Source organism: Carlito syrichta, unplaced genomic scaffold (assembly GCF_000164805.1).
Source record: "Carlito syrichta isolate Samal-C Ts95f unplaced genomic scaffold, Tarsius_syrichta-2.0.1 Scaffold301625, whole genome shotgun sequence".
Lineage (NCBI taxonomy): Eukaryota > Metazoa > Chordata > Mammalia > Primates > Tarsiidae > Carlito > Carlito syrichta.
Genome location: NW_007245721.1, coordinates 132976 through 159228, shown reverse-complemented (window position 1 = coordinate 159228; position 26253 = coordinate 132976). Strand labels below are relative to the sequence as shown.

Sequence of the window (26253 nt, the reverse complement as noted above, 5' to 3'; positions counted from 1 at the left end):
TGGTCACCCTGGGAGACTCATGCACACAGATGTGGCCTGTGCACACGTGAGTTCACAGACGTGCTCACTCACACAAGAGACAGATTTGCACACAGGTAAGGTAAGGTAAGCATACACACTTATACATGCCTATATGCACACACTGACAGTCCCACACACGGGAGCAGTACCGTCAGGAGGCCACTGAAGATCTTGAAACCGAAGCTCTGGGCGGCAGCGGTGACGTTTCTCTGGGGAAAGAAGATCATGAAGAGAGAGGTCACGCAGGAAGGATCCCAGGTCCCCAGCCGCTGGCCTTCCAGCTCCCAGGCCGTGCCCAGGTCATACCCTCGGGATAGGGGCAGCGTCAGGCTCCCAGTGTAGAACATCGGGCGGCAGCAGGACTCGGTCGATGAAGTGCAGAACTCCGTTCACCGCCTCGTGGTCGCTGCTCACAACGCGAGCGAAGTCATTGATGTATATGCTGCCCTGGGGGCGGGGCAATGGTACGTGGGGGCGGGGCTAAGTGAAACTGATTGATAGGGTGTTCGAGCGCTGTTGGGGGACCTGGCGTGGGTGTGGAGCGGGGTTGGGCGAGTCTTGGGGAACGACAGGCCTGGGTTAGGACCTGAGCAGAACGTGGGCGGGGACTGGGGCGGAGTCTCACGTCCTCTCAGAAAAGCACGCAAAGGTGCGGGAGGGGCATGCCCATGGTAGTGGGCGGGGCTCATGTTATGGGCGTGATCTGGGCGGGGCGAGCCGAAGGCGAGGCGAGCTGGGGGCGGGCCCGGGCTCACCTCTCTCTCGCTGAAGCGCAGCGGGTGCCCGGATAGCGTGGTGGCATAACCCTGATCCAGCAGCTCCTGACTCCCCAGCCGCCGGCAGCCGACCACGTGATAGCGAAACGTCAGTTGGCGATGTGCACGAATTCGGGCTAGCTCATCCTGGAGTAGAGTCGCGAGGGTGGGGGGGGACCTCTGATTGCCATCTCTGCCCGCGCAGGACCCACCATCGTAATGTCTATCCCCGCCCAGCCTCACTCTGGGGGCTCTTGAGTACCTGCGACAGGTTGGTCATCAGATCTGCGTGCGGCACGAAGATTGTGAAAGGCCCATCGCCCTTGAGCTCCTTGTATTCCTGGGGGAGGGGAGCAACAAGCAACAAGGAAGGGGACCGACCTGGGACCAACCTGGGGCTTCCATGGATCTTCTGGGAAAGACTTGAACTCTGAGAGACAAAACCAGGCAGCCCCCCTGACCAGATGGGAACATCGAAGCCCAAAGTGGGGTAGGACTTGCAGGTCACAGAGATCCAGGCTGGTCACTTACCAGGAGGTAGAGGCTGAAGAATGAGGCATGCCTATCCCGAAGAAGCTCCTGGGGAGGAGCGGGGAGGTGGTGAGGATCAGCTCAGATTTTGGGTGGCCCCCATTCAGAGCCTGGTGCCCGTTCCAGCACCTTTGCCCCAAGATCTGACCAAGCAGAGATGAGGAAAGGAAAGGGTGGGGAGGAGGGGAGCAGGGGGTTGGGGGCAATTCTGAGCTGGAGTCAAGATGAGTTTAATGAGTCATAGCTGGGGTCAGACCCAGGTAGAGTCAGAGGTCAGGCTCAGGGTCATGGTCAGGGCCAGGATCAGGATCAAATCTGGGGTTAGCTAAGTCAAGACCAGATCAGGGGTTGGACTTGGTTGGCATTACCAGGCCAACTCGGGCACGGCAGGTGAAGCCATCCCCCACGGTGTGTGATGGGTCACAGGTACATGTTCTCTGGCCATCCCCTGTGCTTTTGCATATGGCATAAGGACTGCAGCCTCCATTGCTCTGAGGCAGGGACAAGAGAGGGAGGTATCAGTGGCTTCCAGGACTCTTCTATCCCACCCAGTCAAAGCCCTATTTCCTACTAATCAACCAGACCTGAACCTGAGGGAAGCACAGCCCATCCTTCAGAGGCCCTTGGGACTCTTCTGGGGGTGAGGAGGGCTGGTTCCCACCTTAGTTCCCTCTCCCTGTGAAGTACAGTAGGACTGGGGGCCTGACCTGAGAGCAGGGATCCAGCAGCTCGCAGGTCCGGATGCCGTCCCCACGGTAACCCTCACGGCAGCTGCAGGAGACCTGTCCCAAATCCCAATCCATGGGCCTACTGGAAGCCAGGAGATGGCCAGCACCCTGGATTAAAGGGCAACCCCCTCCCCAGGGTTGCTCTGAAAGGAGGTTCCACCCTATGAGGAAATGGCACAGCCCCAGTGTCCAACCCTGCCATGCTGACCTGTTGGGGGCCTATGGAAATGCACTCAGCGTGCATGTGGCAGCCTCCATGGCGTACGAGGCAGCTGTTAACTTCTGGAGGAAGAGACACTGGGATGGGGGTGGTCCTTGGCATTCCCTCCCTTTATTTACCCATCTGTACCTTCAGGTGCTCATCCCTTCCTCTCTTGGCACCCCCACACCCTAGTCAGACCCTCCCTAGTCTGACTGAGATCACCGAAGCCAGAGCCCCAGCCCCACAAGCACCCGGGTTGGGGGCTCAGCCTCACCCTGGCACAGCTCCCCATCGCCTGTGTAGCCATCCTGACAGGTGCATGTCCGCTGTCCGGGTGCCACCTTGGTGCAGTTGGCATGAGGGGAGCAGCCCCCATGGCCTTGGGCACAGGGGTCCACTTCTAGAGGTAGATGGTCCCAGAGGGTTATGAAGAGCAGGCACAGGGCAGGGGTGGGACATGAGAGAAAGTAAAAGGTCAGACCTGAGATGAGACAGTGATAGAGGCTGGACCTAGAGGAAGTGGAGGGGGCTCTGTGGGGACAGCCAACCCAAAACTTCAGGGAAGGCCCCGGGCATCCATGTGGCCGGACCTGAACAGTAGATGCCATTGCCTGAGTATCCCGCAGCACAGACGCACATGGGGGCTCCAGTCAAGTTCTGCACGCAGCTGAGAGGAGTGGCAGCAGCTCAGCCTATGTCTGCCGAGCCCCTGACCCCTTGACCCCCCCACCACTTGCCCACCTACCAAGGCTGGGCCCACTCACTTGGCATTGGGGTCACACATCTTGGAGCACTGAGGGCCCACAATTCCTGGAAGTAGGAAGATGGCTCTGGTCATTCATACCCAGGAACTGCCTCCCCAGTAATCATGCACCCCACCCTTGGGACCAACTCACTCTGATCACAGCGGAGGCCTTGCCAGCCCACGCTGCAGACACAGCTCCCGTCCCCTTGCAGCCCCTCCTGGCATAGACCATGGGCACAGTCACACACTGTCAGTGGGACAAAGAAGAGCAAAAGTTACCCAGTGCTTCCATCCTGCCCCTGCTGGGGTCTCTGGTCTGCTCCTCACTGCCAGGATCCCCAGCCCCAGCCCCTCCCCAGTCCTCACCGCCAGTGCAGTTGGACCCGTAGCGGCCCAGCTCACACATTTCACAGGCTGTTCCATGGAATCCCTCATGGCAACGGCACTCCCCGCTGCCCAGGAGCCTGTCCTGGCACTGCCCATGGCCTGAGCACACGCCCCCCAGACCTCCGGGGCATGGCTCACACAAGGTGCCAAAGAAGCCAGGGCAGCAGTCGGGCACCTGTCGGGAGGAGGGAAAGACCTAACACAGACATCAGGGGGAAGGGAAAGGAGAGGCATCATGGGGTCACAGACACATAGAAAAAGCAATGTGGGACCCCAGACATAGGGATGGATAGAAGACCAGAGCCAGAAGGGGCATGGAGAATGCCTTCTCCAACAGCAGGAGTGGAGCAACTGAGGCTCAAGCAGGGAAGGGTTGTGCCCAGATCCCACAGTGAGGGGCAGAGTCAGGGGTTTGGTTGATGGAGCCAGCTCCAGACTGAGCCTCTTTCCTCCTCTTCCCATTCCCACTCCCTGGGGTGGTGGACACAGGAGCAAACACTAGTCCTTCAACTTCAGACCTCTCTTCCCTCCCCTTCCTCTAGGCCCCACCCACTCCCACCTCCTTCCATTTGGCTATACTTGGGGTGGGGGCTCTTCAGGGCAAACCTGGATCTTCTTGGCACATGTGTAAGAACAGCCCCGGGAGAAGGAGTAGCCAGATCGGTAGACACAGCTCTTTCTGGGCGTGTCCTGGAAATGGGCACAGGCAGGAGGGGTCAACCAGTGGCTTGGGCAAGGGCAGAGCAGTGAAGAGGGAGACGGATGGGCTATGCATGTCAGACAGACCAACAGGATAGCAGAAGAGTCAGGAAGGGACCAAGACAGATAGACCTGATGAGAAAGAGTGGGCAGGATCCAGGCCTCGGGCCACAAGTTTGAGTGACCTGAGCAGACCTGAGCCAGGCCTTTGGGCCTCTACCAGGGAAGTCATCTGCCCAGTTCCCCATGCCTGGGCTGAGCAGAGCTAGACTAGAGGGCTGGTGGCACTTTGGGAGCAGTGAGGGTAAGTTAAGCAGGAACAGAGCTAGGCTAAGCCCAGTCTTACCTGCAACTGGAAGCCCTGAGTACAGCGGTATTTCCTGGTACAGTTTATGCATTTCTCCTAGAAGGAAGGAAGACAGGTTATCAGGCTGATGCTAGGTGGGGTGCAGTGTGTTGCTCCGTGAGTTCTTTGACTCAGCCACAGAAGAGAATTTCAGAGTGAATCAAAAGTATAGTTTAAGACGGAATTTATTAGAAAGATAGAGGCATGCTCAAGAGAAAGCATGGAGCCCTTAAAAGAAGGCACAAGTTTGCCTTTGACAAAAGTCTTATATACTTTTACAATGATGATTAAGCAAACTATGAGCTAAGAGTGATGGGCTGCATGCACCTAGTCACAAGTTTTTATTACCATCTGTCAACCTTCAAAGGTCAGAAGGTTGAGAGTTGGTAAATAATGGAAGTTACTGGCTAACTAGATTTGAGTTTTTCTTAGAACATCATGTCCGTGTTTTGGGTAATTCCCAGTTGTTTCTGTGATTTACTGCACTGGTAGTTCCACATTCCAACCCACAAAGTGGTCAGGTCTGATATAGCTGCTTGGGTGAAGATCGTGTACAGATAAGAAAGATGTCTGAACGCTAACCTTATTCTACAGTAGACCTGCCTAAGAAAACTTGTCTAACTCCTTTTTTGTTTTTCATTTTTTTGAGTCAGCTTCTCACACTATTGCCCAGACTGGAGTGCAGTGGCACAATCACAGCACACTGCAGCCTTGATTTCCTGTGTTCAGGCGATCCTTCCGCCTCAGCCTCCCGAGTAGTTGGGACTACAGACACGTGCCACCACACCCACCTAATTTTTTGATTTTTTTTTTTTTTTAAGAAAAGAGGCTCACTATATTGGCCAGGCTGGTCTCAAACTTCTGGGCTCAAACAAGCCTCCTGCCTCAGCTTTCCAAAGTGCTGGGATTATAAGTATAAGTCGCCCTGCCTGGCCCTAACTTCTAAACTATGCTTACTATGCCTGCATCAAGGCAGACCAGGGTTGGGGCCCACCATCCTTCCTCCAGGGCAGACTGACCACGTGCTCCTCCCCACCAGCCAGGCCAACCAGCAGCTCCCCTTCTCAACCCCACAACTTCCCTCCTCTGGCCCCAGCCTCACCCGCAGTGCCTCAGCATGGCTGTGCAGGCAGCGGCTTGAGCCCACCGTCAGTACCCCCGATAGACCAAACAGTGATCGGCCAGGGGCCTCCAGTATGGGGCCTTGCAGCGGCACGTGGTTCACCTCAGGCTGGGAAAAGGGATGGGAAGCTGAATTTACCCACCCCACCACCACCCTCACCTTGGGGGGCTATAAGGTCAGGAGGCACTCCAGGGCTGCAGGGGTCATATCTTCATAGATGGGGGAGGTCTCCCTGGAACAGAGGTTGGAGGCTCCCAGGTGGGGAAACTCTAAAGAGAAGGGGGTCTTAAAGAGCAGGATCCCTGGGATAGGGTCCCCCAAACCTGGCCGCTGTGGTTGTAGAAGATGAGCCAGTGGGCAGGGCCCAGGAGGGAGTTGCGGTGTCCCCCCCTCCCCAGGGCTTCGACAGAGAGCGCCTCCCCCAGGATCACGTGGTGTCGCACTGCGTCTGCGTCCTGGGAGGGAAGGAGAGAGCTCAGGGGATCCCAGGACTACCAAGTGCCCTGGACAGCACGTTGCACCCACTGTGTCCCTTAGCTGTGCGATAGGAGGTTCACCCTCGGTGTGCCTTCACCTTCCCCACTCGTCATCCCATCCCTGTGACCTCACCAGGCTGCTGCTGTTGCCCTGGGACTCCAGGGAGTGGTTCGTGGGCACAAAGATGGTGTAGGCAGTGGCGGCCTCAATCTGAGGCACCAGCTTGTGGTGCTAGGGGGGGGACAGGAGTCAGAGATAGGCATATTCGTCCTCAGTCATGACACTGGGAGCCAATCAGCCCCCTCCAAACCTGGGGAACGGTGCCCCTCAAGCAGGCACTGCCCTTCTCGCTAGCCTCTCTTACCTGCAGCAGCTCCCGGAAGAGGCTGAAGGCAGGCACCGAGTCCAGTTGCTGCAGCAGCCCCGGTCCCCGCTGCACATCCCCTCGCAGAGGCAGTAAGACCTGGTGCAGAGCATGAGAGGTTGGTCAGTCCATCATAGCCTCTTGGCCTGCCTGGGAGGTTCCCTGGACACAACTCCTTCCGGTCATACCTGGCTGAGGATGTGCAGGACACCATTGGTGGCAAGGAGGTCAGCCACATCCACACTGGCATTCTGCACCCAGACCCTCTGGAAGGCAGCAGCAGAGCTCAGCCACAGGTGGGCACAGACAGACCCTTAAGGGTAGGGCACTCCCAACAGAGAGGCTGCCAGGCACACAGGTACCAGCTAGTGGTCCCCAGCCTGGCCCCAGGGACTGGGTCCCACACAGAAGCCACCTCCCACAACCCAGCCTGGCCTGTCTACAGCTGCCCAACCTGACCCATGAGACACATTCAGATTCAGCATCCACCAGATAGGCACACAGACCTTCCCCAGAGCCCATGGTGAGAGAGACGGATGTGTGTGTGCAGACTTAGATGGACAGACTGCCCCTGGTGGGTGTTCACTGCCAGAGACACACTGCCCATCAGCAATGTGCCCTAAGCACATCCTCTGAGCCCAGATCTGAGCAGGGTGAGGACCACAATTCTCCTCCCCTGGGGGTCCTGGTGTCAGGGAGCCCAAAGCCACTCAAGCTCCCTCCCAGGCCCTGATGGTCTCCTCTTCTGCCCAGGGTTCACCACGTACCCCACTGACGTTGCGAATCTCCCAGCGTGTAGTGGGGCTCAGGGTGGCCACATCCTGTCCACCCAACCGGGACAGCTCCTCCTCGCAGTAGGCGCCCTGGAGAAAATGTGCCCTGTGGGGCCACAGTTTGTGGGAGTCAAGGAATCAGGTTTGTGGAACTGACAGAGACCCTTGGGACTGAGCCCCACTGCAGTGGTGGGCACATGCCAGGCTGGAGACAGTCTGGGGAGGGGCTGGGTCCCACACAGAAGCTCCCTCCCATGATTCAGCCATGGCTGCCCACCTGATCAGGCTTGGCAGCATCCTCGGCTGCAGCCAGAAGGCTCGGTCCTCGGAACTCAGCCTACGGATGGCAGCCTCAGAGGGCACCAGGGCTGTGACTCGGCTGTCAGCAGGAAGCGTGATGCCGGCACTCTGCGTTCACATGGTAGGCAAGGGGACAGGAGGAGTGATGAAGATGGCCATTGTCTTGAGACCACCTGCTTCAGGCACACATGCCTGCCCCCCCTCCAGTTCTTGGAAATATTATTTGGCACCCCCTACATCGAGGCAGGCCTTCTGGATTTGAACCTCCAATCCCAGCATTCTGCCCTGTCCTACCTTGAACCACTGGTAGAAGATGGAGAAATGGGCATTTGCCTCCAGCTCCTAAGGGAAGGGAAAGAGCTGAGGTCACAGGCCTAAGGGCAAACTCAAGTCCCCTCCCCACCAAGGATCCTAGGCACAATCCCCTTCTTATCTGAGGAGCATAAGAGGACTTCTCCCCAAGCGTAAGGAAGACAGAAAATAGTCTGAGCACCACTTACCCATAAGATGTCTCCGTAACAGCTGAAGCCGTCACCCTCAAAGCCAGGGGGACATGTGCAGACCCGCTGACCTCCCCCTACTGCTTGGCATGTGGCCTGGAGTGAGGGGGGGCAGAGACAGGTTCCTCCACTCAGCACCCACCTGGTAAGCTGGCCCCCACTCCTCCTCCATCTCTGCTTGTACAGCCGCCCTATCGCACCACCCATGGAGTTTCCTTGGTGTGCCTGCCCTGCTCTCTGGTCACTGAACATTTGTCATGAGCACTGCCTCCCTCCATCATGTCAGATGAGTGGGGGGCAGCCCAGGACTGCAGAAGCATCCCAAGAGGCCCTGCACCCTCAGGAGCCTGAGCTGAGAGCAGGTGTGTCTCAAAGAGGCAGGAGGTGGAGGGAAGGGATGGAACATAGCAAGGTCAGCAAGGAGCTCAGAGGGGTCCAGGAACGTGGAAAGGGGCAGGGATGGAGTGGAGAGAGGAGGCAGCACAGGGGCTGGGGCTGGCTCTTGCAGGGCCTGTGGCCTTAGTAAGGAAGTGTGAGCAATTTATCATGCAAAGCCAGGAGTGAGTGACATGGTTGGATTTGGAGTTTAGAAAGATCTTAATCCTGACAGGAGACAGAGACACCCAGAAAGAGAGGGGAGGGAAGGGATGGAAAGAGCTGCAGCTCAGACCCACCCCAGAAAGTCTCCCCAGGGCCTTGAGCCCTCACACCCCTCACCAGGCTGTGGCAGCCACCGTTGCCTGCCCGACAGGGGTCAATAGGACTGCACTCGTAGCCATCCCCGGCAAAGCCCAGCTTGCAGGTGCATCGGCTCTGGAGAGGTCAGGGACAGAGGACCTCGTCTCACCAGGAGTGTCCAACCCTTTCCTCCTCCACCACTTGGCTATCACTGGGCACTGTCTCTGAGGAGAGAAGCTTCTCCCATTCTCCCAGCCCACCCTTGGTGCTCCAGCTGGAGGCCTTGAGGGGAGACTGGCTCTTGGGATGAATCCAAGGAAGGGATAGCATCAGTAGGGCAGTATCCATGGAGACTTGGTGCTCCTCTGCTCTTGGGTCCTGGGTACCACTATCAGAAAGTTCTTTGGTGTGTTTGATCTGCATCTTGTTGCCCCACCAGGACCACTGAGGCCAGCACCTTGTGACAAGTAGGCAGGTGTCTGCCAAGGCCAGCCCTGGGGAGTCAGCTCAAATCCCACCTCTTCCCCTGCCACTTTGCTCAGCTGCTCTGGTCTTTCCCACTAAATGCCAGTGCCCTTGGGCTTGTCCACACTGCAGGTGAGGGAGCAGTGAGACCCCCTCAGATCTCAGTTGCCCTTGTCTGCAAGTTGGGGACACCTCACTCTGCTCATTCGGCACCTCGGCTCTGAATGTTGAGGTTCCAGCTCTCACACCTGTCTGAGCTAAGGCCCCACAGGACGATGCCCATGCCCAGAGGCCATGGTGGGAGCGGGGAAGCAGGGGGTCGCCTGAGCCCCTACATGGACCTGGGCCTTGCAGAGGCTGGCCCTGACCATTGGCCTCCCAGTTGGCACATTAGATATCCCTAAATGCCTGCCGTAACTTGAGTTTCCTAGGCCTGAAATGCTTCACATGGAAGGCTCCAGGGTCTAAGATGCTGTGACTAGAATCTGAGACTACAAGTTCCAGAGTTGGATTTCTATGAGTTGAAAAATTTGAGGAGGTCACTCTCATGGGCAGTGGTGTCTTTCTGCTTTGCTCAGTATTGCATTCCCTAAGTCTAGAACAGGGACTAGCACATAACAGGTGCCTGAGAACACACAGGAAGCTAATGAGGGATAGATGAACCAAGTCCTGCTGGCACCACTTGGCATTTCAGAACCGGGTTTTCTCATTTGCATTTGAAGTTTGAGTCCCTGAGCTTCTGACTCCAGGAGCAGACATTTCAGGAGTCAGGTGGGGCAGGGAGAGAGTCCCCCCCCAGCTGAGGTCCCCACTCCCCTCTGCTGTTGCTGGCCTGTTGAGTCTCACCTGTCCAGGGCCCACATAGCTGCAGAGGGCGTCGGCATGGCAGCCACCTCGCGCATCCAGCTCACATTCATCAATGGCCACGCAGACGCGGCCATCCCCACTCCAGCCTTTGTGGCATGTGCAGTTGTGGGTGCCCAGAGCCCCAGGGACACACTCAGCCTGTAAGAGCCATGGATAAATAACTCAAGGATGCAGGGCCATGGGCAGAGGGCCGGGGAATCCCACCTCCTGCTCCTGGGTCAGAACTTCAGAGAAGGGGCAAGAGGACTGACGTTCTCAGAACAGCCGCCACGGTCTGGGTGGGAGCAGGGGTTGCTGGGTATGCAGGAGAAGCCATCGCCCTCAAAGCCATCGAGACAGAGACATCTGGGGGTGGGCGAAGGAGGGGACTCCAGTGAGCCTCTGGAAGAGGCTAGAGCCTGAGCAAACTGATGTGCAAGATCGTGGATGGGGCAAAGAAGTCATGTGAGCCCTCACCTGGCAACACCTGCTTGGTTAACACAGCGGGCATGCAGATGGCAGTGCTGGGCCAGCCCTGTGGGCCTACAGTCCCCCATGGTCTCATTGCAGAAGCGGCCACTGAAGCCAGGAGCACATGTGCCTTGCTGGCACACCCCTCCACTGCCTGGACGGTTGTCACAGAGACCATGGACACAGCCACAGTCTGCAGAAAGGAGACAGGAACAGGGAAACTGAGGCAGGAGTCAGGGCTGGTTGGGAACCAGGATGGTTTTGCAGGGGATTAGGGTTTGGGGGTGGTATTGGGAATGGGACAGCCAGTATAGATTTGACTTCAGGGTCACCAAATCAGAGGCCATCCCAAACTTACAGGGCAGGCAGATGAAATGTGAGGGGGGCATTCTGAACTTTCAGTAACCCCATTCTAGCGCTGCTGCCAGTACCACTACCAGAAAGTTCTTTGATGTGTTTGACCTACATCCTGAATGCTTTGATTAAACCACCGTTATCTTTCTGGCATGGGTGAAAGAGATAACATCTCCTTCTCTTCCCAAATCTTTCTCCACTACCTCTGGCTTTCATCCCTCCTCCTGGATCCCGCTTCCCTTCTTATAATCCCACAGCTCACTCTCTAACCAGACCCCTTTTCTCCCTGAGAGGCAGCCTAGGCCAGGACCACCCACCTTCCTGGCACTGATCTCCATGCTTGTTTGGGTTGGAGCAGATGTGGCAGGCGATGCCCTTGTAGTCTGGAAAGCAGAGGCAGGCCCCGTTGCCCTGAATACCATCGCTGCACTATAGGGTGGGGAGGAGGCAGGATCAGTCATGGGGAGGAGACTCTCCCTTTCCCTTCCCCAACATCCTTTCCCTCTATGGGCTAGTTCTGAGTTCCTGTTCCCCCCGGGAGCTCACCCTGGAAGGGACCTGAAAATCACAAATGCTGCTAAAGCACCCTCAAAAGCACCCAACTCCGAAGGCTTCATTGGTGATAATGCTTAGCCTAGAAACACATAGCTTCTGTGTTCTCCTATAACCAGCTGCTAAAGTAATCCTGATATTACAAAGTGGCAAAAATATAATGCAAAAGAAAACTACTGACAAGTGGGTTTTTTGAAAATACATGCCAAAAATCTACTTATTATTATTGTTTTATTTATTTTTATTTTTTGAGAGAGAGCACTTTCTCTGTTACCCAGACTAGAGGGCAGTGGCATGATCACAGCTCACCGCAGCCTCAAACTCCTGTGATCAAGTGATCCTCCCACCTCAGCCTCCCAAGTAGTTAGGACTACAGGCACATGCTATCATGCCCAGCTAATTTTTAAATTTTTTGTAGAGATGAGGGCTCACTATGTTGCCCAGGCTGGTCTTGAACTCTTGGGCTCAAGCAATCTTCCTACCTCAGCCTACTTCCTACTCAGGATTATAAGTGTGAACCACTGTGCCCAGACTATCTAATTATTTTTTATTAAAATATGAGAACTAATTCGATTCAATTTCTATTGCCTAGGTGTGAGAACTCCAAGATCATAGAGAAGCAGACTTGGAACAGACACAATCACTGGCCAGTTTGGGAAGGGGTCCCTGTCTTCCCCACAGCTCACTCCAGGGGAAGGTAGGACTCACATTGCCTTTGCCATAGCAGGGGCTAGAGAAGCCCCCTGGACACTGTGTGCAGTCAGGGCCAAAAAATCCCTTGCAGCAGCCACGTTTCTGTAAGAAGCAGAACATATCTGAGAGTCTATCTGGAGCCATGCCTCCCCTTGCCCAGGCTGCTTCTGCTTCTTGGTCCCATCTCTAGAGCAGGGGCGTGGGTAAGGTCCCTCTGTGACCTTTTCCACCATTAGGATGCAGCGCAGCTCTCTGAGGAAGGCAGCCCACTTGGTCCCAGCATGGGGGCCCCAGACGAGAAGTGCCCAGGTTACCCGGGAGTAAGTGCCTAAGCCCAGGCTCACCAAGATGGTCTGGTTGCAGTAGTGGGCACAGCCCTTCTTCAGCACGTTGAGCCCAGTAGGGTCATGAATGTAGACACAGTCCTTGGGGAAGATGTTCTGGGGTGGACCAGGCAAGGTGGGTCAGTAGGTGTGGGCCCTGGGCCAGCCCATTTGTAGCCCTGATCAAGGGACCTCAGCCCCTGGGCCCAGTACCTCCACCCTCAGTGGGGCTGTGAAGAACTGAGCCTTCAGGTCTGGCCTAGCCTCCCAGCCTGTGCTTCCCCCCATGACCCAGGGCAGAAACTTTGCCAGGCAGTCAGGTGTCAGGTGGCCCTGAGGGCTGGGCCAAGGGGCACTCACCAACTTCATGCTATTGGGGGGACATGTGCTAGTGTTCAGGGCTTGGCAGTCCACACAGGCACCCTGGACAGGGGAAGGACAGGGAGATAGGTTAATCATTGTTTGTGTGTTCGGCAAACTCAGAGAAAGTAACATTGAGCCAAGACCTGAGGGATGAGAAAGAGCCAGCTGCAGGGTTCCAGACAGGGGGAAGAGTAGAGACAAAGGCCCTGAGCCTGGGAGGCCAGGGGGAGTGGAGCAGTGGAGGATGGGAGAGTCATCTCAAAGGCAGACTCCATAGGACTGGTGAGGCTGGATGAAGGAGAATCCAGATGGGTCTTTGGGAGTCTGCTGGCTGGGCACCAGAGCTGTATTAGCCGACCCCTGACCTGGTACCTCTCCCTGCGGTAATGGTCACTGACTCGAGCACTGGCAGGGGTGCTAGTGAGGGCCTGGCTGTGCGGGGTGAGGCTCACCTCTACGATCTCGTGCTGCTCCTCATCACAGTGCTTGGGCAGGATAGGCAGGATGGTTGCAGGCAGCAGGATACCCTCCAGCATGTGGATCACGCCATTAGCAGCCAGCACATCCACTCTCTGCAGTGGGATGCCCTCGGGTCCTAACAGGATGCGCCCCTGCAGCAGAGACCCACTGTGCCACCCCCAGCCCAGCAGGCCTCTACCTGGCACTCACCACCCGCCTCCAGTCTTGCAGCTCAATTAGAGCGGAGTGGCTTAGAGAGATGTGGAAGGCCCACCCTGCATGCCCTCCCTACTCCCTCTGCTCTGGCCAACAACTCTCTTTCAGCCTCCAGGCCCTTACCTACACGGCTTCCACCACACAGAGCACTCTCAACCATGTGCTTAGCCTCCTCCTCCTTGGAGTCCTCTTCTCACCCCCTTGGGCTCCAGAAGAGGAATCTGATCTATGCCTGCTTGCCACCTGATTCCCACAAGGGCCTAGCACTGTCCTGCCCACCACAGGGTTCAGAGCACCCAAGCAGGTCTGCAAGAGGCCAAGCAACTACCCGCTCATCAACAACCCTCCCATCATTCATTCGTTCCAGATGTTTGTGAATCTCACCTCTTCAGAGATGTTTACAGCCAGGACCTGATTTGCCACTGTGAGAACCCGACCCTTGGAGATGAGCTTCTCAATGGTTAGCTGGGGAAAGGAGAGGGTAGCTGCAGGCTGGGTACTGGCCACACCTTGGAGCCATGGCCAGTGCTGCCCAGGTGACTCACAGCTACCTGCTCAGTCCTCAGGCTCTCCTCTGTGCTATAATGGACCAGACAGGAGGGAGAGGAGAAGGGACCCAGGGAAGACCAGAACCTGCAGACAACCTGGTCGGGAGCCCTGCAGCAGGTGCTAACCTGCTGCTCCCCAGAGGAGGACCTCTTACCTGGCCACGGCTGAAGATGTGGTAACGCACTAGCTCCTGCAGTTTGGAGAGACCCTGGCAAGGGAGAGGGGTTTGGTTCCTGGAGGCCCCATGGGGGAGGGTAGAGGCCCTGTGCCCCCAAAACCACAGGCCCTTCTCCTGCAGAGCTTACTTCTGTGAAGAGGTAAATCAGGCGGCCATCACGTAAGCTGTCCACAGCCTCGTTGCTTGGAGCAAAGACTGTGAAGGGCCCAGGTCCGTCCAGGATGGAGGGCAGCCCACAATTCTGTGGTGGTGTGAGGGAGGCTTAGGGGGGCTCCATGGCCAGGCTCTACCTCTGAGCCTTGCCTGAGTCCTGACACCTTTGTCCCACAGGGAACTCCCACCGAGTAAGTGGGAGACATGGGTAATGGATCCATGCTACCACAGAACACCAGACTCAAGGATGGGGGCATGGGCAAAGGTCATGCTAATCCAGAACCCCAGGTCCCTATGAGGCAGATTCTGAGACAATGAGGAGTCCTGTCCCAGAAGCCCAGATGGGCTAAGACCCCTTCCCAAAACTCACCTCCAGAATGGTTTCAAACCGACTGAAGGCCTCGGTAGAGGCAAGGATCTGGCCAACAGTTCTCTGTAGGAAGGGTGGCGTGTGAGAGTCCCAGGGCAGGGGGTAAGGCTGCTTCAGCCCCGGGGGAAGGAGCTGTGCTGCAGAGCTGCTTCTGCCCCCTCCCTAGATTCTGAGGAGTCTGAAGTCACCCAGCAGCACAGGGGAGGGGAGGAGAGGATGCCGGCTCACCTTGGGATCCCCAAGATTCCCTGAGGGTGACTGCCACCGCAGGGCAGTGACCACGTGGAAGACGCCGTTGGCTGCCACGTTGTTGGCCCTGAGGATGCTATTTGTCTGCTGGGGTTGGTCTTTGTACTTGTAGCTGTATTTCTGCTGAGATACGCAAGGTCTGGCTAGGCCCCATATACCAGCCTCTAATCCCAGGCTCCCTCCCACCTGTGCACCTTTGCCCAGCCTGTGTCCCCCCCACCTGCGACTCTTCTGGTCCCCAGGCTGAGGTCCCTCCCTTACTGTGAAGTGGCTGAAGGTGACGATGATCTCCTGCCCGGTCAGTGTCCACCACCTTCGTGTTTTCTGGGTACTCATGTCCTCCAGTATGTGCTGTCCTGCGATGATGTACTGTCTGCAGAGCTGCTGGGCAAGGGATACCTACAGATGCAAGGGTGTGGGAGCGCCAGGTGAGCCCAGGGTGGGCCAGTCCTGCTCACACCACCCTTACCCAAGCACGGAAGGGAACAAGGTGCCTCCAGGCCTCAGTTTCCCCAGAGTGTGAATGGGCTTCCGGGCCAGGACTCCTCACTGTCTCTCAGCATCCAGGGGGGGAAGTGAGGGCTGCTGGCCAGACCTGTGATGGGGAGGGACTCACATTCATGATCCTGGAGGGGAGGGTGGCAGTAGATGGCACCAGCACGGTGAATGGGCCCGACGTGGTGAGGATCTCCCGGCAGCCTTGGTCTGGGCGCCAGGAGAGGGAGCATCAGAACACATCAGGGAGGCCTGGGGAAATCTGACTGGGTCTAGGAAGACCCTCAGGCATCCATCCTAGATTTGGGGGCATAGGGGTAGGGGCACTGGGTCTAGGAAGACCCTCAGGCATCCATCCTAGATTTGGGGGCATAGGGGTAGGGGCACTGGGTCTAGGTTTAGGGTGGATAGGGGACAGCCCCCACCTCCATCATGCACCCCTCACAGTCCCCTCTCCGCTCCCATAGCTCTTGGGCAGAGAAACAGGAATCTGCTGAGTCAGGCCCTCACTCCCTGCCAGCTCTGCTGGGGGCGGAGGCGAGGGTGGGGTCATGGGTAGGCAGAGGGGTCACACACCCAGCATGGCTGTGGCAACTCTCAGCTGCAGGAACACCCGGCCTATCTGGTTGGCCTTCTGCATCTCGTGGAGCAAGTGTCCGTAGCAGGCACGCCCATCTCCCACCTCACCTGCCTTGCACACACAGCTAGGGGCCCAGGGACAGCCAGTCAGGGCAGGCGGCATGGCCAGTCCTGGCCTCCTGGCCCTCACCCACCCCTCCCTGCAGGCTCTTGAGCTGAGGTTGCAACAAACACACACTTGCCCAGCCCCTCTCTCTGCTCTGCCCCTGCCCCCCAACTAAGGCCCCTGTGCTCACCTGGTCTTCCCATCAGGTGTCACCTGGCAGGTGGCTGACCGGTCACAGGAGTGGGGGGAGCAGGAGGCAAAGCAGCCCGCAGAGGCATTGTTCTTGATGCTGACCAGGCCTGGCAGACAGGTGCAGGAAGCCTGGCCACCCAGCATGGCAGGAAGAAACGGCATGTCTGTCCTTGAGAACCTCTGGCATCTGCCACACCCACAGAGCCCTGCTCGGCCCCACAACTGCCTTCCCAGAGTGGGCTGGCGTCCTCTCCGCATTTTACAAATGGGGTCACTGAGGCTCCCAGAGGGCCTATGACTTGCCCAGGGTCCCACAACCAGCATGAGTGGATGCACTGTGGGCAGTTTCGGCCCAGGACCCTGGCTCACCTTGCCTGGCTTCTGGTACACACACAAAGTGGAGTTACTGGGGCAGCCACCAAGGTTGGCCGTGCACGGGTCCTGGGGCAGACACACTATCCCGTCACCATGGTAGTTCTCAGGACAGTGACACTGAGCCTGCCCCGTGGGGCTCACTGAGCACTGGGCCAACGGGGAGCAGGGTGATGGCGAGCAGGGGTCGGGAGCTGCAAGGGCATAAAGATGGAGAGAGCCCAAGTGAGCTGGGCACCCAGGAGTGCCATTTCCTTCACAGCTCTCACCAGGATGGCCAGAAGTGAGGCAAGGAGGTTGACTGAGGCCTTGAGCACAAGGTCTTCTGCCCCTCTTACAGCTAGTTCTCACTCCCTATAAACGATCACATTGCACTTGCTGGGTTAAAAGGATATCCCCCCTCCCCTGCCCACCCTGAGCTGGGGTCCCAAGCCTCCAGGTCACAGGCTCACCTCGGCATTCACTGCCCTGCTCCGTGTGGCCCGGCAGGCACTTACAGGTGGGGGCCTCTGCAGAGCACTGGGAATTCTTGGGACAGTGCAGGACCTGGCAGTCGGGCAGTTCTGAGCAGAGAAGAGAGAAAGAGAGAGAGAGAGAGCACTGCAATGACCTGAAGGAACACAGGAGCAAAAGCACTCTGCCTGATTTGCTGTGTGACTCTGAGCAGGTCTCTGCCCTCTGGGCCTCTGGACAGTGGAGATCCTGGATGACCGCCCCTCCCCCGACTAGGCTGCAGTCAGAGGTCCTGATGAGGCTCAGGTCCCATCCTCACCCAGTGGACTTCTCCCGCTCAGGCCATAGCAGACATCTTGCCTCAGGCTATCCCAGTGGCACTGCTCACCTTGGTCACAGTGGGGGCCAGTGTATCCAGCAAAGCACAGGCAGCTTCCGTCCCCAAGCGGCCCATGTCTGCACACGCCATGTACACAGTTGCACACTGGGAGGGACACACGGGGACAGGTGGGACCCCAGCCTCTCCCCAACACATACATTGGGTTACTGCCTTATGCATTTTTAGAACTCAGCTCCAGCAGGAACAACCTTAGGAGTACAGAGCTGTGATGCAGGACCACAGGGGGTCAGGGGAGCCCAGGGAGCCCACTTGGCCCAGCCCGGGAGTTCAGGGAGGGCTTCCTGGAGAAGACCTCTAAGGAGAGTGGCACGTGCAAAGACCCAGAGGTGTGACAAAGCAGAGCGTGTGTTCCTGAAGAAGGGCAAGCCTGAGGAGCTGGGAAGGGACAGGTCAGAACTGTTTGTAGGGACTGTGTCCCCATGCTCCCCCAGGTGGACACTGGCTCTGCCCACCCACCTAGCAAGCACTCACCTGACTGGCAGTCAGGCCCGAACTGGTTAGGTTCTCGGCACTCCTGGCAGGCTGTGCCACTGAAGTTTTCCTAGTGGTAGATGCACCAAGTCACCATGGGTCCTCTAAGTCCTCCCCGCCAACCCTGCCTGGACCTTACCTGGCACACGCAGGTCCCATTCCTGGCCATGCCATCTAAGCAGGTCCCGTGGCCATTGCATGGGGTGTCAGCCCCGCCAGGGCATTCTGTGGAATCCCCAGAACTCAGCTCTGCCCCCAAAGTGCTCCACCCACCCCTGACCCCTGCAGTTCTGGAAACCCCAGACTTGGTCCCTCCCCCAGGGCAGCAGCATGAGGGGGCTAAACCTTGGAAACTCTCAGTAAATGTTCATTAAATGAGCGAGTTAAAGGGCAACGCAGGCAGCTTCTGCAGAGGGGGAGCCCAGGGTTGGGGCTGGGGTGAGGAGCAAGGTGGGATCCCTCTTTCCCCCATACCATAGCACCGGGACCCCCAGTAGCCAGGACAGCAGGACTTCTGCACCACGTACTTCCAGCACTTCCGGCTGCAGCCGCTCATGGACACCACAGAGTCCCCCAGCTGTACCTCGTAGCTGAGGGCAGAGGTTGGGCAGGGTGATGGGAGAAGCTCCCATCCAAAGCCTCCCCACAATGGCTTCTGGTGCTTTCACCCACCTCTCCACTCTGCCTGGCCCAGAGTCAAGCACAGTCCGGCACATTGCAGGTGCCCAGTAAGTCCCCCATCTCCCGCCTTTATTCCCTCCCGGCCTGTCTCAGCTCCCATGAGGGTCCACCGATGTATGGATAAGCCAGCGCTTGTCCTCTGTGGGCCTGGCAGGCTTCCCCTGGCCCCCGCCTCCCCACAGGATGCTCCTGGAAGCAGGCACGGATGGGGTGGGGCTCCGCACCGGCAGTCCTGGGATATCTTATCCGGGAACTCGCGGAGCCAGCCTGGGGGACACGCCCACTTCTTGATAGCAGCGCAGGAGGTGCAGGGTACGTGAGTGACAAGCTTGGTCTTCACGTCACAGCGTTTGGACTGCACCTGGGCCACGGATGGAATGTGGAGTGAGGAGCCCGGACCCTGCACTCAGTTTGACTCTGCCCTGAGTACTGCAAGGCCTAGCACCTCTCCTGGCCCCACTTTCCCATCTGTTCAGTGGGAACGCAGTGAAGATGGGGGAGGCCCTGAGAAACCTGCCCGGCACAGTTAAAGCCACAATGAGTCCTTATGTTCATGGCGCAGAAGGCTCAGAGTCTACACCCTTTGACTCCAAGGATGTCTAGCCACGTTGTTCCGCCTCAGCCCACTTCAGGTGAGGAAACTGAAGCAGGGTAGGGGGCGAGGGTGTCCCTTGCCCAACTCATCCAGTGACAGGATGTGAACCAGGGACTAGAACCTAGACTCTCAACCTAGTGCTCATTTTTGCCTTTCATTAAAAAAGAAACAAAGAGGCCGAGCTTGGTGGATCAGCCTGTAATCCCAGCACTTTGGGAGGCTAAGGTGAGTGGATTGCCTGAGTCCGCAGGTTCGAGACCAACCCGGGCAACTTGGCGAGACCTCGTCTCTACAATAAAAAATTAAAAATAAAAAAATTATCTGGGCATGGTAGTGCACGCTTGTAGTTCTGGCTACTTGGAATGCTGAGGCGGAAGGATTGCCAGATCCCAGCAGGGCGATGCTGGGGTGGCTGGGAGCATGCCACTGCACTCCAGCCTGAGCAACGGGGTAAGACACCAACAAAAAAAAAAGAAAAGAAAAGAAAAGAAAGAAAGAAACAATAAATGACAGGGCTGACACTGTTTAGAAGAACACAGTGATTCCATCCTCAATTCATGGGCACAGGCATGATGCGGGCTTCCAGCCACTACTCTGTTCTGAGCATTCTCCCCACTGTTACCAAATAACCTTCTCTCACCAAGTCCAAGGACCTTCTCCACTGCCCAGGGGTCAGAGACAAAGAGGCTAGGCGCATTTGAGTGTGGTGTGCAGGGGTGCAGGTCTGCATGTGCCTGGACTGGGCAGTCACAGTTCACTGAGCCCTGGCTCCAGGCTTGGCCCAGAGCCCCCACCCACAGACAGGAACCCAGGGGTCCAGGCAATGATGGGTAATGCCAGCAGTCGAGGGAATGAAGAGTGGCCAGGCTGGACAGTGCTAGAAGACAGTAGATGCAAAGGCTGGGAATGGGAAGGAGCAAAACCACCATGTGTGACAAGGCAGACAGTGTCTTGAGGAGAGGTTGGAGAGGGGCTGGTGGCCAGGGTAACAGGGCCTCCTAAGCCTGGGTGAGGCAAAGTTCAGGACAGTCCCATAACTCAGTTTGTGGTTTTTTGAGGTTTTTTGAGAAAAGGATGTTTAATAGGACGGCATGGAATCAGAGAGCAAGTTGGTGTAGTCACCCAAAAAGCTTGCTCCTTCAGTTTGTGTTTTAAATGCTCCTCCACCACTGTTGCATGGAGAAGAGAGTGGGGGAATAGACGGGGAAAGAGGCTGTCACCTAAGGGTGGCTTGGGCCATGGTGGGAACGGTGGTAATGGACCGGGAGACATTCAAGAGGATTTGGGGTGATGGAATGAACTGGGGAAAGAGCTCAGCACCCAGGTGAGGAATGGAAGATGTGAGGAGGTCTGGCCTGCTACTCTGTTATGGGCACAGGGGCACTGAAAAAAGTCCTAGCCCCGCAGTCCCATTTGCTGGCCCACCAAGGCTGCCGGAAGTCCGCCACCGGGGCTACCTTTCAGGTCAACCAAGCCCCAGTAACGTGCAGTACTGTTTCTGGAGGGGTGACAGCAGGGGGCAAAGGGCAGGTGCACTGGATGGGGGAGGGGAGAGGCGGGGCTTGGGGCGTGGCCTGGAGAAACCTAGATGTTCTCATCTTGAAAAGTGCTGAGCACACTGTGGGCCAAAGGGAGTCAACCCAGGACATCCCTTTCCTAGAACAAGTAACAGATGTGTGGCTTCTCAAAGCAAGAGAAAAGGAGAAATGGTGTCCCCGACGCGTCTGGCGAACACGAAGGATCAGGGCCTCTGTGCCACTGTGATTTGTCCTTTTCCGCTCATGCCTCTGCGGTCGGCAAACAGGGAAGTTGCCACAAGCGGCCTCAGTGTTGAGCTGCAGGACTGGGATGTTGTGGTCTCATTCCCCATCCTGGGGCTTCTCTTTGCTGAGCCAGGGAGCGACTAGGAAATTGGGTAACCCAAGGGCCAAGCAGCTGCTGGCTCAGGGCAAAAGCCTGGCGGGTGGCAGGCTCCCCTCGAGACCATCTGGCCAGATGCACAAGACAGCCAGCACAGTTACCACTCTGGCTGGGAGACTAGCTCTTGGATAAGGGTTCAGGCCGAGTGAGAGAGCGCTGTTCTCACCCTGGGGCAGAGCCAGGGTTGGATGAAGCTGAGTTAGGGCCTGGGTGGAAGCTGGGGCTTTGGGGCCTGGTGTGGACACCCATTCACAGATGCTGGTGTTTGTAAATGTGTGTGAAGTGGCGACCAATGGATAAGGCTGCTGCCAAATCAGTGCCTCTCTGGGAACTATGCCTAAGGGGCTTTACCTCTGCCCAGTGGCCTGGAAGGAGCGTTGGCGGCCTGAGCCCATATCCCGCTGTTGGTCCCGCTGGGTGGAGTGAGGCTAGATCATGGCCTGAGTGCTGAGTCAGATTCCCTCCTTCCTGGGGGCATCTCGAGACCCGCCTGAGCCAGAGCGGCTACCGACCCCCCATCCCTTCAGAACTGATTTTGCAATGTCTGCTTCCCACAGAGACCCTGCTAGGGGAAGTTGAGGAGACACGAGGTATTAAGCCTTTGGTGAGGAGGATGACATTCTCCCAAGCTGGGATCAGGCTTATGGGGACTATTTAAAGTCGAAGCCCAGAATCCAAACATTCTTAGAGAAGAAGGAACCCCCAAGCTGCTTCCCCCTAGCCTGGACCAGAGTGGAGCACTGGGCTGGGTTGTGGGCAATGTCCTGTCACTTCAAGCCGCGATTGGAGACCACAGGCTCGGCCAGCACATGCCTAGCAGAGTGCGCACTTGGTAAAAGAGTGTTGAATGCACAAGGGCTAAGACCCCTTCTGCAGGAAGTCTTCCCTGCCTCTGCTGGTTAAATCCATCTGTGCTCGAGTCCTGCTACTGTCTCCCTTACTGGATGTATGACCCGGAACGTCCCTCCCCTCTGAAGGAGCCTCCATTCCTAATGTAGTTGTCCCTAAGTATCTTTGGGGGATTGGTTCCAGGACCCCTTCAGACACCAAAATCCACAGATATTCAAGTTCCTGATATAAAATGGTTTAGTATTTGCATATAACCTGGACACATCCTCCCATGTACCTTAAATCATCTCCAGATTTCTTACGATACCATAAGATAATGTAAATGCCATACAAACAAAACAAAGTCTGGGCATGCTCAGTAGAGATGCAATTTTTCCCTAATATTTTCAATCCAGAGTTGTTGAATCCGTGCGCGAGGAACGCACAGGTATGGAGGGCCATTGTACGTTCAGAGAATCTTAGGCTACACAGGGTGCTGGGGGCTGCATGGCTGTGTGAGATGGGGCCAGCATTGCTGTATCTCCATCCACAGGACCCCACACCCTCTTCCCTGGCTCAGGTTGGCTAAGCCCCATCCCCAGAATGCAGGCTTAGGGGTGACCTGAACACAGGTCTTTGTCAAGGAAAAAATTCCAGCCTGAGGCCCCTCATTGCCCAGAACATGAGGAGATGGCGAGGCCTTTGAAATTCCCTTGCATGGTAAGGGGGAAACTGAGTCAAGGAGAAGACACCTGCAGGGATCAGCACAGCTCTGGAACCCTTGGCTCTACCTCTACCACTGTCATCTTCGCAGACTTGCATCTGCCTGTCCCTAGCCCTGGCCTCTCCCTGCTGCCTTTCTGAGGAGCCATCAGGAGACAAAGAGAAAGAGCCCAATGGTGGCAGGGAGCTTGAGGCCCTGTGCTGGACTGCCTGGTGGTGGGATCCTGGGCAAGTCCTTCCCCTCTTTGGACCTCAGTTTGCCCATTAGTGCCACAGGGATAGTGACAGGTGCCCCAAGAGCCAGACAAACTTGGCTTCACAGGACAGGGTCCCTCAACGAGAAGCAGGTCCCACCCAGGGGACACTATCCCTGTACTCAGGGTGGGAGACTCTTCCAGAAGTTCCAGAGGAACAGTGTCCCTACTAGGGGACCCGGGTGAACCTGCAGACAGATAGCCTGTCAACAGGGACCTGACAGAGGGGCCAGCTCTGGCCGCATACTGTGGCCCTGTCTGCTCCCCAGCATGCCTAGTTGGGGAACCACAGGCAGTGGCTTGGAGCTTGACTTCCAAGTTGGAATAGCCTGTCTCCATCATCCTAGGGCCTTGGCTTCCTCACGAGGAGAACAGGAGGATTCAAGAGGATGTGCCTGGGATTGTGGCTGATCCATGGAGGGTGTCGTTGCTGGCTGCTGAATACCCAGTGGTGGTGGGGGTGAGTACCTCGCATTCTGCTTCCAGGCAACACCACGGGCAAACACACATTCCACATCGACATCAGGTTGTAGGTCCCTTGGGGGTAGATGAGGATCACTCTCTAACCCCCAGGCAAGAGCCACGCAGAGAACTGGGCCTCAGTCTGGGCAGGGAAGACAGGAGCATGGGCCTGCGTCTGCACCCCTCACCCACAGGCTGGGGAGCCCTGGGATGGCTGCCCACATTACACAGTCAGTCGGCCAGGCACAGTTAGGGGAGGGCTGGCCGATACACTCCTGCACCCCAGGTGGCCAGACACAGACCTCAACCTAGGGAGGTGGGCACAAGAGCCTGGCCAGCTGGGCCTGCTCAGTGGTCAGACAGGCACCGGTGCTCTGTGTCTCCCCAGGCCCATGCCCCTCCACTTACGGTCCCCCCCTGCTCCCACCGCTGGCCGGCAGGGCCTGGACACCATGTGCCCTGCAACTGGCATACACTCACCTGCCCCCTGACGAAGGTGAAGACTGCCAGGCGGAAGGCCAAGAGGCAGAGCAGGAGGAGGCCCCGGGGCCCTGCCATGGCTGGCAGTGGCTGGCGAGCACGCCGTCCCGGACAGTCAGGGCAGCCGGTGGCGTGGGGAATGAGCTCTAGGAGGCAGGCACGGGGCAGGCAGGCGGGACGGGGCGGGCTGTTGCCTTAAAAGCAGCCCGGAGGCCCCGCCAGCTCACCCCCACAGGAACCCGCCAGGATTTCCTCCTGCGTATCAGCAGCCTGCAGGCGGAAGGGAAGGTGCTGGCCACTGACCCCTGCATGGACGGCCTGAACCCCGCTCGGGGCTTCCCAGTCTAGGACCCTCCTCCTGGGATCACAACTGGAGGTTCAAGCCCACCCTTAGCCCTGGGGTCTGGGGTCTATCAGAGGGTTTGAAGCAAACTCAAATGCAAAAGTGAAAAACTCACCCCATCTGCACACCCAGCACATTTCATTTAGAATCCAGGGGTTCTAAATGGATTCTGGTGAGAGGCAGGGTAACCCCTGAATCGGTCTGTCTGCCCCTGCCTCTATCTTTCCAATTTTGAGGGTGCTAACAAGGCTCTGACTTGCTGCCAGACACTGCTAGGCCGCCAGGTCCGCATAACCTAACCTGCCCCAGTCACTCCCCTAGCTGGTCCTGCCCATGATCCCCATACCCTCTGTGCATCCCCACATCTGCCCTCCACTCTGCAGCTGTGCCCTGTCTGGCTTCCCATGACACTCCAAACCCCTCTCCACGCTGGGCCAGCCTCTCTTGATCTGCCCCTCAGCTCTGCTCCAGCCACACAGGCCTCTTCTTAAAAGCAAGCTCACCTGGCACAGGCTGTCACTGCAGATTGTAGCAAGCACACTGACCTTTTCATGGGTCCATACTCAGGTCAAGGGCTACATACTCAGAGAGCTTCCCTGATCCCAGGCTGCAGAGTCACCCTGTACCTGGTTTCATCTCCTTGCAGCACTGGCCACCAGTTGGCATTGACTAATTCAGCAGGGGAAGAGCAGGGGTGGAATCTGACTGGTGCACATGGAAGATGCTCAGATGTGCAGAACAAACAAGTGAATGAAAGTGGTTACTTTTATTATTCCTCTGTTAATGCTGGGGAAACTGAGGAGTAGAGGAACTAGGTAGGTCATCCAAGGTAATCAGTGTTTCTGATCCAATCTCAGGGTTGCTGTCTGCAGAGCCTCTCCCAGTAGGTACATTTGACCCAGGCTGGGACCTTTGTGTCCCAGGCCTGGATGTGGTGGGTCCTGCCTCTGGTTGTCACTGTCCCCAGTGACAGATGATGCAACAGCGAGAGGCAAGATCTGACAGAGCCAGGTAGCCATTTGCAGATGCCTTTGGTAAAGGCCTGATTGGGGGAAGCAGGTCACCTGCCCCTCCTCCTCCTCAGGAGTCCCCAAACCCCATCAGCTTAAAGGGGCTATTGGGTAGGTCTTTGAGGCCTGGCTGGTGGGGGTGTTGCAAGTGGAAAGACCCTCCTTTTGTTCATCCTCCCACCCCTTACCACCACAGCCTTCCTGAGGACGATTCTTTGGGGCAGGGTCCCCGCTCTGCTGGCATTGGGAGAAAACTGGGGAGCAGAGGCAGGCCCAGTAGCCAGGACAGCCATTCTCCGCAACCCTACCTGGCCCAGTGGTCCTGGGGACTGCAGTTCCTGATTGGGCCAGGATGAGAGTTAAGTGGGGCTCAAAAGCCCTGCTCTGGCCATAGGAATGGGATTGAGGAAGGGTGGGACACAGTGGTTGGCTCCCAGAGAAATCCAAGGTCCTACCTCAGCAGGGCTCCCTGAAGCAACCCGTCTCAGGGATGTGGACACAGATAGGATGGGCATGTGCCCTCCTGGCCACCGTCCACTGCCTGGGTCCCACCTCCCCACATGCCCTCCCTTGCTGCCATTCAACAGCCATCTCAGTGAGATGCCCCAGCCCCTACAGCAGCCATCCCAGACTCCAGGCCTCAGTCTCACAACAGGTTACAGCTTCGGATGGGCTTGGGCCCAGGTGTGGCACGGCTTGTAGGACAAGCTGAGGCAGTTGGAACACCTGTGCCTTGGCAGGGGGGCAGTGAGCTGTGTGTTGGGGTGCCCCAGAGAGTTTCAGTCTCTTCTTTTTTGTACCAGGCTCACTGTTTAGCCACAGCCCAGCATGGGCCTCTCCAGAGGATTTCTTGCACCTCTCCCATCTCAACAAGCGTCTGGCCCCTGGAGGGCTGCTCCTTCCTTTTCCCCAATACCTTGCTTCCTGATTCTCCAGGGAACCCTCTGTCCCCATGCTAACCATGCCCTTGGCTGATATCTTGCTGGGACCCCAGTGACCCTTGAAATGGAAGACGCAGA

The 26253-nt window shown here is 57.1% G+C and overlaps 1 protein-coding gene across 1 annotated transcript in view; it reads right to left on the bottom strand.

Moving 5' to 3' along the window:
• STAB1 (stabilin 1) overlaps window positions 1–24047 on the bottom strand; it is a 28861-nt gene extending 4814 nt beyond the window's left edge. Inside the window, exons 1-50 of the mRNA XM_008054964.2 lie at window positions 23882–24047; window positions 18844–18980; window positions 18413–18528; window positions 18078–18163; window positions 17939–18008; window positions 17456–17551; window positions 17067–17177; window positions 16612–16808; window positions 16241–16371; window positions 15942–16069; window positions 15487–15575; window positions 15132–15269; window positions 14850–14990; window positions 14622–14684; window positions 14226–14339; window positions 14075–14128; window positions 13756–13836; window positions 13149–13307; window positions 12694–12756; window positions 12355–12450; window positions 12026–12112; window positions 11083–11194; window positions 10418–10604; window positions 10213–10306; window positions 9941–10099; window positions 8669–8764; window positions 7952–8047; window positions 7746–7793; window positions 7429–7559; window positions 7146–7257; window positions 6567–6644; window positions 6379–6477; window positions 6147–6245; window positions 5861–5992; window positions 5517–5645; window positions 4415–4471; window positions 3976–4059; window positions 3349–3544; window positions 3134–3229; window positions 3002–3047; window positions 2828–2904; window positions 2512–2637; window positions 2244–2317; window positions 2015–2089; window positions 1676–1798; window positions 1308–1355; window positions 1039–1116; window positions 777–923; window positions 328–468; window positions 171–230 (exon numbers count right to left, since the gene is read on the bottom strand). Coding sequence (XP_008053155.1) covers window positions 171–230; window positions 328–468; window positions 777–923; window positions 1039–1116; window positions 1308–1355; window positions 1676–1798; window positions 2015–2089; window positions 2244–2317; window positions 2512–2637; window positions 2828–2904; window positions 3002–3047; window positions 3134–3229; window positions 3349–3544; window positions 3976–4059; window positions 4415–4471; window positions 5517–5645; window positions 5861–5992; window positions 6147–6245; window positions 6379–6477; window positions 6567–6644; window positions 7146–7257; window positions 7429–7559; window positions 7746–7793; window positions 7952–8047; window positions 8669–8764; window positions 9941–10099; window positions 10213–10306; window positions 10418–10604; window positions 11083–11194; window positions 12026–12112; window positions 12355–12450; window positions 12694–12756; window positions 13149–13307; window positions 13756–13836; window positions 14075–14128; window positions 14226–14339; window positions 14622–14684; window positions 14850–14990; window positions 15132–15269; window positions 15487–15575; window positions 15942–16069; window positions 16241–16371; window positions 16612–16808; window positions 17067–17177; window positions 17456–17551; window positions 17939–18008; window positions 18078–18163; window positions 18413–18528; window positions 18844–18980; window positions 23882–23959 — 5235 coding nt within the window. The 5' untranslated portion in view covers window positions 23960–24047. The remainder of the gene's footprint in view (window positions 1–170; window positions 231–327; window positions 469–776; window positions 924–1038; window positions 1117–1307; window positions 1356–1675; window positions 1799–2014; window positions 2090–2243; window positions 2318–2511; window positions 2638–2827; window positions 2905–3001; window positions 3048–3133; window positions 3230–3348; window positions 3545–3975; window positions 4060–4414; window positions 4472–5516; window positions 5646–5860; window positions 5993–6146; window positions 6246–6378; window positions 6478–6566; window positions 6645–7145; window positions 7258–7428; window positions 7560–7745; window positions 7794–7951; window positions 8048–8668; window positions 8765–9940; window positions 10100–10212; window positions 10307–10417; window positions 10605–11082; window positions 11195–12025; window positions 12113–12354; window positions 12451–12693; window positions 12757–13148; window positions 13308–13755; window positions 13837–14074; window positions 14129–14225; window positions 14340–14621; window positions 14685–14849; window positions 14991–15131; window positions 15270–15486; window positions 15576–15941; window positions 16070–16240; window positions 16372–16611; window positions 16809–17066; window positions 17178–17455; window positions 17552–17938; window positions 18009–18077; window positions 18164–18412; window positions 18529–18843; window positions 18981–23881) is intronic.
• Window positions 24048–26253: the final 2206 nt, after the last annotated feature.